Below are 15,403 nucleotides of genomic sequence, written 5' to 3'. Positions count from 1 at the left end.
AGTGATCAGCAGTTTATCTGGCAGGACAGTGTGGTGTGTAGTGATCAGCAGTTTATCTGGCAGGACAGTGTGGTGTGTAGTGATCAGCAGTTTATCTGGCAGGACAGTGTGGTGTGTAGTGATCAGCAGTTATCTGGCAGGACAGTGTGGTGTGTAGTGATCAGCAGTTTATCTGGCAGGACAGTGTGGTGTGTAGTTATCAGCAGTTTATCTGGCAGGACAGTGTGGTGTGTAGTGATCAGCAGTTTATCTGGCAGGACAGTGTGGTGTGTAGTGATCAGCAGTTTATCTGGCAGGACAGTGTGGTGTGTAGTGATCAGTTTATCTGGCAGGACAGTGTGGTGTGTAGTGATCAGCAGTTTATCTGGCAGGACAGTGTGGTGTGTAGTGATCAGTTTATCTGGCAGGACAGTGTGGTGTGTAGTGATCAGTTTATCTGGCAGGACAGTGTGGTGTGTAGTGATCAGCAGTTTATCTGGCAGGACAGTGTGGTGTGTAGTGATCAGTTAATCTGGCAGGACAGTGTGGTGTGTAGTGATCAGCAGTTTATCTGTCAGGACAGTGTGGTGTGTAGTGATGTGTTATGGAGGCACTTTGGTGATTCTTCATGTTCATCATTACTATTGTATCTAAATGAATTATTTTAACACATTGGTTAAAAGTCTCTTGTCACAAAAATGTAATTACATTGAGAAGTATACCACATTACTTCATAATTACATTTCTTGTTTTACAAACATTTCCAAGCTGCTCATTAGTTTCTTGTTGTTGTGATTTTTGGTGTAATCAGTCATGGCAAAAAAATATTTGGGCTGGTAAAAAATCAGTGGCTGGTATATTCTATCATCTGCCTGTTACAGTGGCTGGTGGACCAAAATCAAAGTAAAACAAGACTTAGACGACATTTGTCAATGTCAAAAAACATTTAAACATTCACTATATTGACAGTCTGACTTTGACGTTCATACAGGAGAGAGACGTGACTATCATGGATCCTCTGGGGAGCCTCAACAACATCGTGAAGCTGACAAGGCAGAGAAGAGTCTCTCCACATCAGGACACCTCAAGAAACACCATCAGATACCCACAGGAAAGAAACCTCACTGCTGCTCTGACTGTGGGAAACGTTTCAAGTCTTCATCAGAATTGAAAAAACACCAGCGAGTACACACAGGAGAGAAACCTTATAGCTGTAATCAATGTGGGAAGAGTTTTACTCAGTCAAGCCACCTGGTATCACACCAGAGAACACACACAGGAGAGAAGCCTTATAGCTGTGATCAGTGTGGCAAGAGTTTTACTCAGTCAAGTAGCCTGGTATCACACCAGAGAACACACACAGGAGAGCAGCCATATGGCTGTGATCAGTGTGGCAAGAGTTTTACTCAGTCAAGTAGCCTGGTATCACACCAGAGAACACACACAGGAGAGCAGCCTTATAGCTGTGATCAGTGTGGCAAGAGTTTTACTCAGTCAAGTAGCCTGGTATCACACCAGAGAACACACACTGGAGAGCAGCCATATAGCTGTGATCAGTGTGGCAAGGGTTTTACTCTGTCAACCAACCTGGTATCACACCAGAGAACACACACAGGACATCAGCCATATAGCTGTGATGTATGTGAGGATAGTTTTACTACATCAAGCCAGCTGGTAGTACACCAGCGAGTACACACAGGAGAGAAACCTTATAGCTGTAATCAGTGTGGGAAGAGTTTTACTCAGTCAAACAGCCTGAAATCACACCAGAGAACACACACAGGAGAGAAACCTTATAGCTGTGATCAATGTGACAAGAGATACTCTCATTCAAGTGGTCTGATTAACCATCAGAAAATACATGCAGGAGATCCACGGAGTGTGGAATGACCTCCAACACCAGACCTGGGTAGTAGAACACAGAGTGTGGAATGACCTCCAACACCAGACCTACAGTTGAAGTCGGAAGTTTACATACACTTAGGTTGGAGTCATTAAAACTTGTTTTTCAACCACTCCATGAATTTCTTTTTAAGAAACTATATTTTTGGCAAGTCGGTTAGGACATGTACTTTGTGCATGATACAGGTAATTCTTCCAACAGTTGTTTACAGACAGATTATTTCACTTATAATTCACTGTATCACAATTCCACTGTGTCAGAAGTTTACATACACTAAGTTGACTGTGCCTTTAAACAGCTTGGAAAATTCCAGAAAATTATATCATGTCTTTAGAAGCTTCTGATAGGCTAATTGACATAATTTAAGTCAATTGGAGGTGTACCTGTGGATGTATTTCAAGGCCTACCTTCAAACTCAGTGCCCCCTTGCTTGACATCATGGGAAAATCAAAAGAAATCAGCCAAGACCTCAGAAAAAAAATTGTAGACCTCCACAAGTCTGGTTCATCCTTGGGAGCAATTTCCAAAGGCCTGAATATACCACATTCATCTGTACAAAGAATAGTACGGAAGTATAAACACCATGGGACCACGCAGCCATCGTACCGTTCAGGAGGAGACGCGTTCTGTCTCCTAGAGATGAACATACTTTGGTGCGAAAAGTGCAAATCAATCCCAGAACAACAGCAAAGGACCTTGTGAAGATGCTGGAGGAAACAGGTACAGAAGTATCTATATCCACAGAAAAACTAATCCTATATTGACATAACCTGAAAGGCCGCTCAGCAAGGAAGAAGCCACTGCTCCAAAACCTCCATGAAAAAGCCATACTACGGTTTGCAACTGCACATAGGGACGAAGATTGTACATTTTGGAAAAATGTCATCTGGTCTGATTATACAAAAATAGAACTGTTTGTCCATAATGACCATCGTTATGTTTGGAAGAAAAAGGGGGATGCTTGCAAGCCGAAGAACACCATCCCAACCGTGAAGCACGGGGGTGGCAGCATCATGTTGTGTGGGTGCTTTGCTGCAGGAGGGACTGGTGCACTTCACAAAATAGATGGCATCATAAGAAAGGAAAATTATGTGGATATATTGAAGCAACATCTCAAGACATCAGCCAGGAAGTTAAAGCTTGGTCGCAAATGGGTTTTACAAATGGACAATGACTCCAAGCATACTTCCAAAGTTGTGGCAAAATGGCTTAAGGACAACAAAGTCAGGGTATTGGAGTGGCCATCACAAAGCCCTGACCTCAATCCTATAGAAAATTTGTGGGCAGAACTGAAAAAGCGTGTGCGAGCAAGGAGGCCTACAAACCTGACTCAGTTACACCAGCTCTGTCAGGAGGAATGGGTCAAAATCCATCCAACTTATTGTGGGAAGCTTGTGGAAGGCTACCCGAAACATTTAACCCAAGTTAAACAATTTAAAGGCAATGCCACCAAATACTAATTGAGTGTATGTAAACTTCTGACCCACTGGGAATGTGATGAAAGAAATTAAAGCTGAAATAAATCATTCTCTCTACTATTATTCTGACATTTCACATTCTTAAAATAAAGTGGTGATCCTAACTGACCTAAGACAGGGGATTTTTACTAGGATTAAAAGTCAGGAATTGAGAAAAACTGAGTTTAAATGTATTTGGCTAAGGTGTATGTAAACTTCCGACTTCAACTGTACCTCATCACCATATTGTTATTTATTGTTTTGGTCCTTTGCACCCCAGTATCTCTACTTGCACATCCATCTTCTGCACATTAATTGCTCAATTGTAATTACTTCGTCACTACGGCCTATTTATTGCCTTACCTCCCTAATCTTACCTCATTTGCACACACTGTATATAGACTTTTCTATTGTGTTATTGACTGTACGTTTGTTTATTCCATGTGTAACTCTGTGTTGTTGTTTGTGTCGCACTGCTTTGCTTTATCTTGGCCAGGTCGCAGTTGTAAATGAGAACTTGTTCTAAACTGGCCTACCTGGTTAAATAAAGGTGAACTAAAATTCAATTAAAAATATATAAATATGTAATAATATGCTTATAGGTAACCAGATATTTAATACAACTAGGTTAAGTCTTTAAACATACTGTATCGTTACACTGGTGAGTAAAAACTCATACTTCCTACACCTTTAACTTGTCTGAAAATAAAATATACATTTTACTCAACTGCGTTACCCACTCCAGTCAGCAGATGGCGGTCTGGGAATTTAAGGTAATGCTGTTGGTGTGACGTATAATCTAGTGGACGAAACTCTTCTTTCAACAGTAGCAACAGTTAGTTAGCCACCTCGGTAGCTCGCTAGACAAAATAGCCGAACCAATAAAGCTCTTTAGACGCTTTCGTGTATATTAGCAACTGTGTTTAAAACCCACTACTGTCGTCTAGTTAGTTATCAGATTTAATTTCATATTTACGGTGTTGTTGTTATTGGTCAGCTAGCGGGCTGGATAAATTAGCATTAGCCTAGCTAGCTAACATCCCCGACCATGAGTTCACTGAGCTACTCTCCTAAAGAAGAGGGTGTTAGCTCGACGGCGAAAGATGGACTGTGGCTGAACGTTGTCGTGAAAGAAGAGGAGGAAGAAGAGGATGTCTCAGTAAAACATGAAGTAGAGGGTGAGGCTGTTACAGTGAAAGAAGAAGAGGAAGACGCGTTCAGAGTGAAGGAGGAGGAGGAAGAGAAAGAGGAGGATGGGGAGATGACTGTCACATCCAAAAAGGAGGAAACTGGATTTCTGGGCTCGGTTTCTCAAACGCATCTTAAGACATCCAACGATGAACTTAGCCGTAAGATGGTTTTGAGAAACCGTTCCCTGATTAACACTGGTAAGTACTGTTGTTGTATCCCATCAGAACCCTAAATAACCTTTTTTTACTCCAATGTTTAGAAACAATGTAAATCAACACTGTATAGCCTCAACATGGTTAAAACTATAATGTTGATATCACGGATGGCCAGTCCTTGCATCCATAGGTCTGTCTATGAATTTGAAAGTAGTTACATTTCTCCAACCCCATCATCTTATTACCAAAACAGTGTTTGAACTGCAGATTGGTTGATTGATGTGTTTTTTTTAAACAGCAACAAAATGGCTGCCCAGAGACTTGGTTTGGTAAACAGCTGAGGGATGGGGGCTGGAGAAATGTATCCACTCTCAAATTCATAGAGAAAGCTATTGTAGCAACCGTAACCCAACACCTAGCTACCCCGTCTAGACGTTCAGACATCTTGGCATAACAGTTATAAGGTGTTGGCTTGACAGTCACGACCCAACTTTGAGTTAAGCTCAGGGCTATCCCCTGAATTCACTACACTATGAATACAAGGACTGGCCATCCATGAGGTCAAAATGATTGTTTTAAACAGATTTCAAGGATATATAGTATATTCTAGAATTCATCCATGATGTCATAATGATAGTTTAACCAGGTTTCTAGGCGATATAGTATATTCTAGAATTCATCCCTGATGTCATAATGATAGTTTAACCAGGTTTCTAGGCTATATAGTATATTCTAGAATTCATCCATGATGTCATAATGATAGTTTAACCAGGTTTCTAGGCTATATAGTATATTCTAGAATTCATCCCTGATGTCCTAATGATAGTTTAACCAGGTTTCTAGGCTATATGGTATATTCTATAATTACCCGTGTAGATTTCCTGTGGGGGGCAAATTATTACAGCTGTTGATAAGTCATTGTATAATATTCAGCCAATTTTTTTTCATGCCATTACATTAAAGGCGAAACATACCTAGATTCAATAACATTCATGAATTGGTTTGAAACCTTTGTTTTAAACCCTTCTCAAAGTTGGTCCCGTGATGGATTTGTGAAAAACGGTTTGTCAAAAAACACTTATTTATTTAAATGTAACCTTTATTTAACTAGGCAAGTCAGTTAAGATTAAGAACAAATTCTTATTTCCAATGATGGCCTACCGCCGGACGACGCTGGGCCAATTGTGCACCACCCTATGGGACTCCCAATCACGGCCGGTTTTGATACAGCCTGTAGTGACGCCGCAAGCACAGAGATAAAATGTCTTAGACCGCTATGCCACTCGGGAGCCCCAAAATCATGTTCTAGTGCTGTCCCCAACTAAAATAGGGGCGCTGGCGTCATAATGGTGATGGCCCTCCCCATGTGACCAAGATCAACAGCCTCTCGTTCAGACAGTTTTGATAGTAGGAGACTCAAACCACTTTGTAAAGACTGGGGACATCTAGTGGAAGCCATAGGAAGTGCTCAATGAACCATAGCTCACGGTGTGATTTATAGGCAAAGTGCTGAAGTTGAGTCCGCAAATCAAATTTCCACATCCTGTTAGAAACTGTCTCGGGGTTTTGACTGCCAAATGAGTTCTGTTATACTCACAGACACCATTCAAACAGTTTTAGAAAATGTAGGGTGTTTTCTATCCATATCTACTAATTATATGCATATCCTAGCTTCTGAGTTTGAGTAGGAGGCCGTTTAAAATGGGCACATATTTTTTTCAAAAATCGCTGTAGCGCCCCCTATCCTAGGCGACCACTTTAACCAGATTTCTAGGCTATATAGTATATTCTATAACTGCCAGTGAAGATTTCTTGTGGAGGCAAATTATTAGAGCTGTTGATAAGTCATTGTATAATATTCAACCAATTTCTTTTCATGCCATTACATTAAAGGCAAAACATACCTAGATTTAATTACATTCATGAATTGGTTTGAAACCTTTGTTTTAAACCCTTCTCAAAATTGGTGCCTTGATGGATTTAAAAAAAATGGTTTGTCATAAAACACTTTTTATTTATTTAAATGTAACCTTTATTTAACTAGGCAAGTCAGTTAAGAACAAATTCTTATTTACAATGACGGTCTACCCCGGACGACGCTGGGCCAATTGTGCGCCGCCCTATGGGACTCCAAATCAAGGCCGGTTGTGATACAGCCTGGATTTGAACCAGGGTGTCTGTAGTGATGCCTCAAGCACTGAGATGCAGACCGCTGTGCCACTCGGGAGCCCCAAAATCATGTTCTAGTGCTGTCCCCAACTAAAATAAATCTTGGTCAACCAAGAGTCATCTGTTCTTTCTATCAATCGCTCCATGTGTTTTAATAAAATCAACTGTATGTACGTAACTTGTCTGATGCTTTAAGATAGGTGGGACGTTATTACATCTGGTGTAATGGCAGAGCGCCAAATTCAAATGAAATTACTATAAATATTAAACTTTCATGAAATCACAAGTGCAATACATCAAAATAAAGCTTAACTTGTTGTTAATCCAGCCAAGGTGTCAGATTTCAAAAAGGCTTTACGGCGAAAGCATACCATGCGATTATGTTAGGACACCGCCTAACCACAAAAAGACATACAGACATTTTCCAGCCAAGGAGAGGAGTCACAAAAATCAGAAATAGCTTTCAAATTAATCACTGACCTTTGATCTTCATCTGGTTGCACTCCCAGGACTCCATGTTACACAATACATGTTTGTTTTGTTCGATAAAGTTCATCTTTATATCCAAAAACCTCAGTTTAAATTGGCGCGTTATGTTCAGTAATGCATTGTCTCAAAAAACATCCGGTCAAGTTGCAGAGAGCCAAATCAAATTACAGAAATACTCATCATAAACATTGAAAGATACAAGTGTTATATCAAATCAATTTTATTTATATAGCCCTTCGTATATCAGCTGAAATCTCAAAGTGCTGTACAGAAACCCAGCCTAAAACCCCAAACAGCAAGCAATGCATGTGAAAGAAGCACGGTGGCTAGGAAAAACTCCCTAGGAAAAACTCCCTAGAAAGGCCAAAAACCTAGGAAGAAACCTAGAGAGGAACAAGGCTATGAGGGGTGTCCAGTCCTCTTCTGGCTGTGCCGGGTGGATATTATAACAGAACATGGTCAAGTTGTTAAAATGTTCATAAATGACCAGCATGGTCAAATAATAATAATCATAGTAGTTGTCGAGGGTGCAACAAGCACGTCCGGTGAACAGGTCAGGGTTCCGTAGCCGCATGCAGAACAGTTGAAACTGGAGCAGCAGCATGGCCAGGTGGACTGGGGACAGCAAGGAGTCATCATGCCAGGTAGTCCCGAGGCATGGTCCTAGGGCTCAGGTCCTCCGAGAGAAAGAAAGAAAGAGAGAAAGAAAGAGAGAACTAGAGAGAGCATATTTAAATTCACACAGGACACCGGATAAGACAAGAGAATACTCCAGATGTAACAGACTGACCCTAGCCCCCCGACACAAACTACTGCAGCATAAATATTGGAGGCTGAGACAGGAGGGATCAGAAGACACTGTGGCCCCATCCGATGATACCCCCGGACAGGGCCAAACAGGCAGGATATAACCCCACCCACTTTGCCAAAGCACAGCCCCCACACCATTAGAGGGATGTCTACAACCACCAACTTACCGTCCGAAGACAAGGCCGAGTATAGCCCACAAAAATCTCCGCCATGGCACAACCCAAGGGGGGGCGCCAACCCAGACAGGAAGACCACGTCAGTGACTCAACCCACTCAAGTGACGCACCCCTCCCATGGACGGCATGGAAGAACACCAGTAAGTCAGTGACTCAGCCCCTGTAATAGGGTTAGAGGCAGAGAATCCCAGTGGAAAGAGGGGAACCGGCAAGGCAGAGACAGCAAGGGCGGTTCGTTGCTCCAGCCTTTCCGTTCACCTTCACACTCCTGGGCCAGACTATACTTAATCATAGGACCTACTGAAGAGATAAGTCTTCAGTAAAGACTTAAAGGTTGAGACTGAGTCTGCGTCTCTCACATGGGTAGGCAGACCATTCCATAAAAATGAAGCTCTATAGGAGAAAGCCCTACCTCCAGCCGTTTGCTTAGAAATTCTAGGGACAATTAGGAGGCCTGCGTCTTGTGACCGTAGCGTACGTGTAGGTATGTACGGCAGGACCTAATCGGAAAGATAGGTAGGAGCAAGCCCATGTAATGCTTTGTAGGTTAGCAGTAAAACCTTGAAATCAGCCCTTGCCTTAACAGGAAGCCAGTGTAGGGAGGCTAGCACTGGAGTAATATGATCAAATTTTTTGGTTCTAGTCAGGATTCTAGCAGCCGTATTTAGCACTAACTGAAGTTTGTTTAGTGCTTTATCCGGGTAGCCGGAAAGTAGAGCATTGCAGTAGTCCAGCCTAGAAGTAACAAAAGCATGGATTAATTTTTATGCGTCATTTTTGGACAGAAAGTTTCTGATTTTTGCAATGTTACGTAGATGGAAAAAAGCTGTCCTTGAAACAGTCTTGATATGTTCTTCAAAAGAGAGATCAGGGTCCAGAGTAACGCCGAGGTCCTTCACAGTTTTATTTGAGACGACTGTACAACCATCCAGATTAATTGTCAGATTGAACAATACATAGGCTTAAACTACAAACTTGAGAATTCCCACTTCCTGGTTGGATTTTTCTCAGGTTTTTGCCTGCCATACGAGTTCTGTTATACTCACAGACATTATTTTAACAGTTTTGGAAACTTTAGAGTGTTTTCGATCCATATCTACTAATAATATGCATATTCTAGTTCCTGGGCCCGAGTAGCAGGCCGTTTAATTTGGGTACGTTTTTCGTCCGGCCGTGAAAATACTGCCCCCTACCCAAGAGAGGTTAATGCAACTGCTGTGTCAGATTTCAAAAAAGCTTTACGGCTAAAGCAAATTTTGCAATAATCTGAGTACAGCGCTCAGATATCAAAACAAGCCTTACAGATACCCGGCATTTGAGTCAACAGAAATGACAAAAATTACATTATAAATATTCACTTACCTTTGATGATCTTCATCGGAATGCACTCCCAGGCATCCCAGTTCCAGAATAAAGGTTTGTTTTGTTCGATAAAGTCCATTTATGTCCAAATACCTCCTTTTTGTTCTCGCGTTTAGTCCAGTACTCCAAATGCAGGAAGCGCGTGCAAAATGTCACGACGAAAAGTCAAAAAATGTTATATTTACGTTTGTAGAAACATGTCAAACAATGTATAGCATCAATCTTTAGGATGTTTTTAACATAAATCTTCAGTAATATTCCAACCGGACAATTCCAATGTCTTCAAAAAAGAAAAGGAACACAGCTGACTCTCACGGGAGTCATGAACTCATGTCATTCTCTCACTCATCTACTTCCAGGAGCTCTTATTCTCTCCCTATTCACAGTAGAAGCATGAAACAACGTTCTAAAGACTGTTGACATCTAGTGGAAGCCTTAGGAAGTGCAAAATGAACCCTAAGTCACTGTATACTGTATAGGCAATCACTTGAAAAACTACAAACCTCAGATTTCCACACTTCCTAGTTGGATTTTTCTCAGGTTTTTGCCTGCCATATGAGTTCTGTTATACTCACAGACATCATTCAAACAGTTCTAGAAACTGCAGAGTGTTTTCTATCCAGATCTACTAATAATATGCATATCCTACCTTCTGAGCCTGAGTAGCAGGCAGTTTACTACGGGCATGCCTTTCATCCGGACGTCAAAATACTGCCCCCTGCCCATAAGAAGTTAAGACAATTGTCAAATAATTTTAACATTCATTACAGACGTCAATTGTTGTATAACATCATGGCTAGCTGTTGGCATCACATTTTACAGTGGATTACCGCTGTTGTGGGCCTTTAATCATCTGTCTGACTTTGTTGTTCACACAGGAGAGATACTTAACTATCGTGGATCCTCTGGGGAGCCTCAACAACCTCATGATGCTGACAAGGCAGAGAAGAGTGTCTCCAGACCAGAACACCTCAAGAAAAACCTGCAGAGATCCACAGGGAAGAGAAGTCACTGCTGCTCTGACTGTGGGAAAAGATTCACCTCATCAGGCATTAAAATTCATCAGAAAACACACACAGGAGAGAAATCTTATAGCTGTGATCAATGTGGGAAGAGTTTTGGTCGATCTGAAAAGCTGACAGTGCACCAGAGAATACACACAGGAGAGAAACCTTATAGCTGTGATCAATGTGGGAAGAGTTTTGGTCAATCTGGCTCTCTGACTCAACACCAGAGAATACATACAGAAGAGAAACCTTATAGCTGTGATCAATGTGGGAAGAGTTTTGGTCAATCTGGCTCTCTGACTCTACACAAGAGAACACACACAGGAGAGAGACCTTATAGCTGTGGTCAATGTGGGAAGAGTTTTACTACATCTAGCACTCTGACTCTACACCAGAGAACACACACAGGAGAGAAACCTTATAGCTGTGATCAATGTGGGAAGAGTTTTGGTCAATCTGGCCATCTGGTATCACACCAGAGAACACACACAGGAGAGAGAACTTACAGCTGTGATCGATGTGGGAAGAGTTTTGGTCGATCTGGAGAGCTGACTGTGCACCAGAGAACACACACAGGAGAGAAACCTTATAGCTGTGGTCAATGTGGGAAGAGTTTTGGTCAATCTGGAGAGCTGACAGTGCACCAGAGAACACACACAGGAGAGAAACCTTATAGCTGTGGTCAATGTGGGAAGAGTTTTTCTCGATCTGGCTCTCTGACTCTACACAAGAGAGCACACACAGGAGAGAAACCTTATAGCTGTGATCAGTGTGACAAGAGATACTTTGATAAAAGATCTCTGATCAAACATCAGAAAATACATGGAGTTATTTCATGATATCAATGAAAAAATTTCACAATAAAGAATGTTTTTAACATTGTAGCAGGAGTATTTTAAGGAATTTCACAATGTAGAACCCTAAAGGTTTGCCCCATTCAATTGATTTCAGCGTGATGTGGATATTAGCCTCAGGGGAAAAATCCAGGCTCTGAATTGAAAGAGAACTATTTATGTGATTTAACAAAAAGTGACTAACAAAAAAAGAGTTGTGTTACACTTACCACGTTGGTGACCCACTTGAATCACAATGTGACACTTCAAAATGTAGTGATCTGTTTTCTACAAATTGTCCTCTAACCAGTGATGTACACATTATTCCCAGATTCCGTGTGGTTTATGAGCTGTTAGTTTTAACAGGACGTTCAACCTCATCTCCCTCCTCTCGCACAACCTGATTTCTCCCCTAATTGATATCAGTGATTTATTGCTACTTGTCAAAACAACAGCGTTTCTGGTGCTTGTGCAGTTTATAAGGTGCTTGTTTAAAAAAATACAAGTAATATGATTATTGTGGCAGATGTTTGTGTATATAGCACATTTTATGTTTAGATTTGGACATCTTAAAACTTAAGATTTTGAGGCTATATAGTATAATCTAGTATTCATCCATGATGTCATAATGATAGTTTAACCAGGTTTCTAGGATATGTAGTATATTCTAGAATTCATCCATGATGTCATAATGATAGTTTAAAAACTGTGTTTTGACATTAGGGCTATCCTACCTAGCAAAATGTCATTGAAAAGACATTGAAAATAAGACTATGCAATCAAATATTTCATATTTGCAATTCATGTAACATTTAGCAATGATAATTATTGATGCAACCAACTGACAATTTTTGGTACAATTATATTGACATTGTTGCCCTGCTTTTAGAATATCAGGGTTCATTCTCAGATGTGCCAACCCAAATGTACTAGAGCATAACATTGGGGACTGGGCCCCGATCCAACAACATGCCTATCTAGTGAACCCTGAAAAGAGTGAGAAGCTCTGCAGTGAGGTGGAAAGTTACTACGGATATTGCCAGAGTTTCCTCTTGAAATCAGACATGTCCGTGGTAAGGACAACTTGGTTTCTGATTGTCTCAAGGTTGGCAGTTAAAAAGTTTTGTGTTTAGCCATTGCTTTGTTATGGATCACAATTTGTATTGGAGATGAGTTTTGTTTGGGTTTCGTTTCAAGGGGACGAGAGTTCTAGAAGCTAGTGAGTTTTAGGAATCTATAGAAAGAAAGAGAGAAATTATACTATTGTATATTATTATTTAAAAATGTTTTTTTCTTGTTTTTAATTGTAGACAGCCAGTAGACACCATGTTTATATTGTAGAAGGTGAAGCTTTGTAGTTGATTATAATATGAAATGGAAGTTTTCTGTTGGTGGTGAGCAAACTTGTCCAACAAAAGCATAGGATATATTTGTTGTCTTAAGGGGGAAGGTGTTACAGGCTTTGTTTTTCCATTTTATGTTTTGAGGTTGGACTTTAGCACGTATAGCTTGTTAGCATGTATAGCTCGTTAGCACGTAGGACGCACTGATTGGTGTCACCTCGTTAGTCAGTATGTGTTACACCTGTGCTGGCTTGTCCATCTCGTTAGTGGGAAGGTGTTTCACCTGAGCTGGTCCAGGTTCTATTTAAGAGTGTCTGGCCCAGTGCTCCAGTTGTCTTGATACATGTGGAGAGTCAACACCTTTAGTTGCTCCACCTTTTTGGTTTGCTTCCTGTCTTTAAGTTTGGTGTGGGTTTTTATTTTGTTTTCCTCTTCTTGGGCAGATTTAGTGGGTCTCATGGTGGGTGTCTTTTAGGTCCCAGTTGTTGTTACTAGTCAACTTTCAGTGGACACTGTGAGCAAAACTGAAACATTATGTTATAATACTTTTATTGCATCAAATGGTTGTTTTATGCAACAGAATAGAGGGTTCTTAGAACTATCATGTCTGTGTGTTCTACTGAGGATGGGCCTCTGGGAGAAAACACTGACAGGTGATTTACAATGTCTTTTGGGTGATAAAACCTAAAGAGACTGCATTCCAGAGCATGAGTTAATGTTTCTGTTCTATATGGTACCAGGGAGAGATGACCTCAGGGCCAGACCCTGGTCTCTACACAGATTACTGTTTTTACAGCAGATACTGTCTGCTGAGAATTATAAGTATCTTTCATACAAATCTTAACCTTTTCCAGCCTGCTGAAGGCGTGGTGGAGTGGTAAACACCACCCCCGGCTCTACCAGGGGCTTGAGGTGGTCTCCCACAGCTCTGCTTATGTCATGTTCTGTGGCCTTGCTGTTCCATTTCTTTACTACCCCTGCAACACAGAAACATATTTAGTCATATTATATAAAACACTCAAAGTAATGGATATGGAGCATCTATGGCCTCAGTTACACCTGGCACCTAAATGTGACTTCTGTCATCCGATCACTCCAAACTGCATTAGGTTCAGATCTACCAGGATGGGCCTTTGACATAGTCTGGATGCAGTCAGGCCACTGATTATGCATAAGCAATGTAAAGAGATGGGGTGAATGAGGGGAAAAATACATTTTACACAAATTACCTTCATATTAACAAAGAACAAATGTGTGTGTCTGAGGGGAAATTAACTTTCATACAGCCAAAAGGGGTGAGAAATTACACCAATATCAGTGGACAATTTGCACTAATGTAAATAAACATGGATGATGGAACATATTCCCTTTTGCTGATGTGATGAACCGCTAGGGGGACATAAATATTTACCATCTAAACCATGTGTGACCTCTCACCTCTCTGGCTGTAGAAGTGTTCTTCCTAACCAGTCCCTCAACAGCTCTCTGACTGAGCTCCACCCTCACTGGGTCTTCAGAGGAGAGGAAGGCTGAGGAGGGATGGAAGGATGAATGGATCAGTCACTCAATAAAGTGTAGAGCTGCTGTTTATGCTGTCTGACAAAAACACTATTTTAGTAGTTCATTAAAGTAAATAAGGCTTTATGACTGCTGAATACCAACTATCAATCACTTAGATCATGTATTTTCAGGTAGAGATACATCCTTGGGACGTCCCTAGCCCGTTGAAGTTGACATTTAAAATGATTAAGGTTATGGTTTAGGGTAGGGATGTCCCAAGGATGCCAGATAGCATTGACCATTGTGCATTCTTCTATCTCTTTTACATAGCAGGTGTAAAAGAAACACAGACAAGACAAGTAGGCACGCAGTGCATTATGGTCATTGTAGTTTAAAAACAGCATCTTATTATGCCAAACTGTATGTGGGGTTGTTAGAGAAGAATGTGATTGTCAGTCCCAACAATCCATTCTAGCAGCTCATCAGGCTCTGTAAATGTCTTCATTGATGACGTGTTCCATCTATTCCAGGGGACAGCAGAGGAACTTCATCGATTCCACTCCTTCATCAATACAAGCAGTGAACATCTGAAATTCACCCTCACCTTTGATGCGCATGAAACAAGTTACCCGATGGTTGGATGATACTGTTCTCGTCAATCATCTTAAATACTTAAAAACTGGAAATCAACAGGGGACAGCAGAGTGGAACAGGTTTGTTCATTTTTCCCAGAGCCTTATATTAATGTAACTTGTAATGATGGTACTAATGGCGTTAATGATCTTTGTCATTTCCTGTGCTGTGTCACACAGGCTACTGTGTTCCGTTCATGGATGTATTATGGTTACGTTACTGTAGCCTGTTTCGCTGTACAGTGTATGTGCACTTTCCCCAGTGTATGTGGCATGAGTCATGACCGAGTCCTGGCAAATCCATAGTCTAGATTTACTATTAGTTGAAACATTGCCTTCAATGCCATATTATGATCACTATGTTGCACTCATTGCAATGATATAATTCCTCCACGAA

General features: G+C 41.0%; 1 protein-coding gene across 1 annotated transcript; it reads left to right on the top strand.

The window, feature by feature from the left end:
• Positions 1-576: 576 nt before the first annotated feature.
• On the top strand, positions 577-11,450 carry LOC115186505 (zinc finger protein 271-like; the record flags this gene model as incomplete). The annotated part of the gene is made up of 3 exons (XM_029746126.1): positions 577-597; positions 1,081-1,816; positions 10,741-11,450. Coding segments are annotated over exons 1-3 (1,467 nt in total), but the record flags the coding sequence as incomplete, so codon positions are not given.
• Positions 11,451-15,403: the final 3,953 nt, after the last annotated feature.

Source organism: Salmo trutta, unplaced genomic scaffold (genome assembly GCF_901001165.1).
Source record: "Salmo trutta unplaced genomic scaffold, fSalTru1.1, whole genome shotgun sequence".
Classification (NCBI taxonomy): Eukaryota; Metazoa; Chordata; class Actinopteri; order Salmoniformes; family Salmonidae; genus Salmo; species Salmo trutta.
Note: the sequence above shows the minus strand (reverse complement) of the source record. Positions and strands in the feature narration are given on the sequence as shown.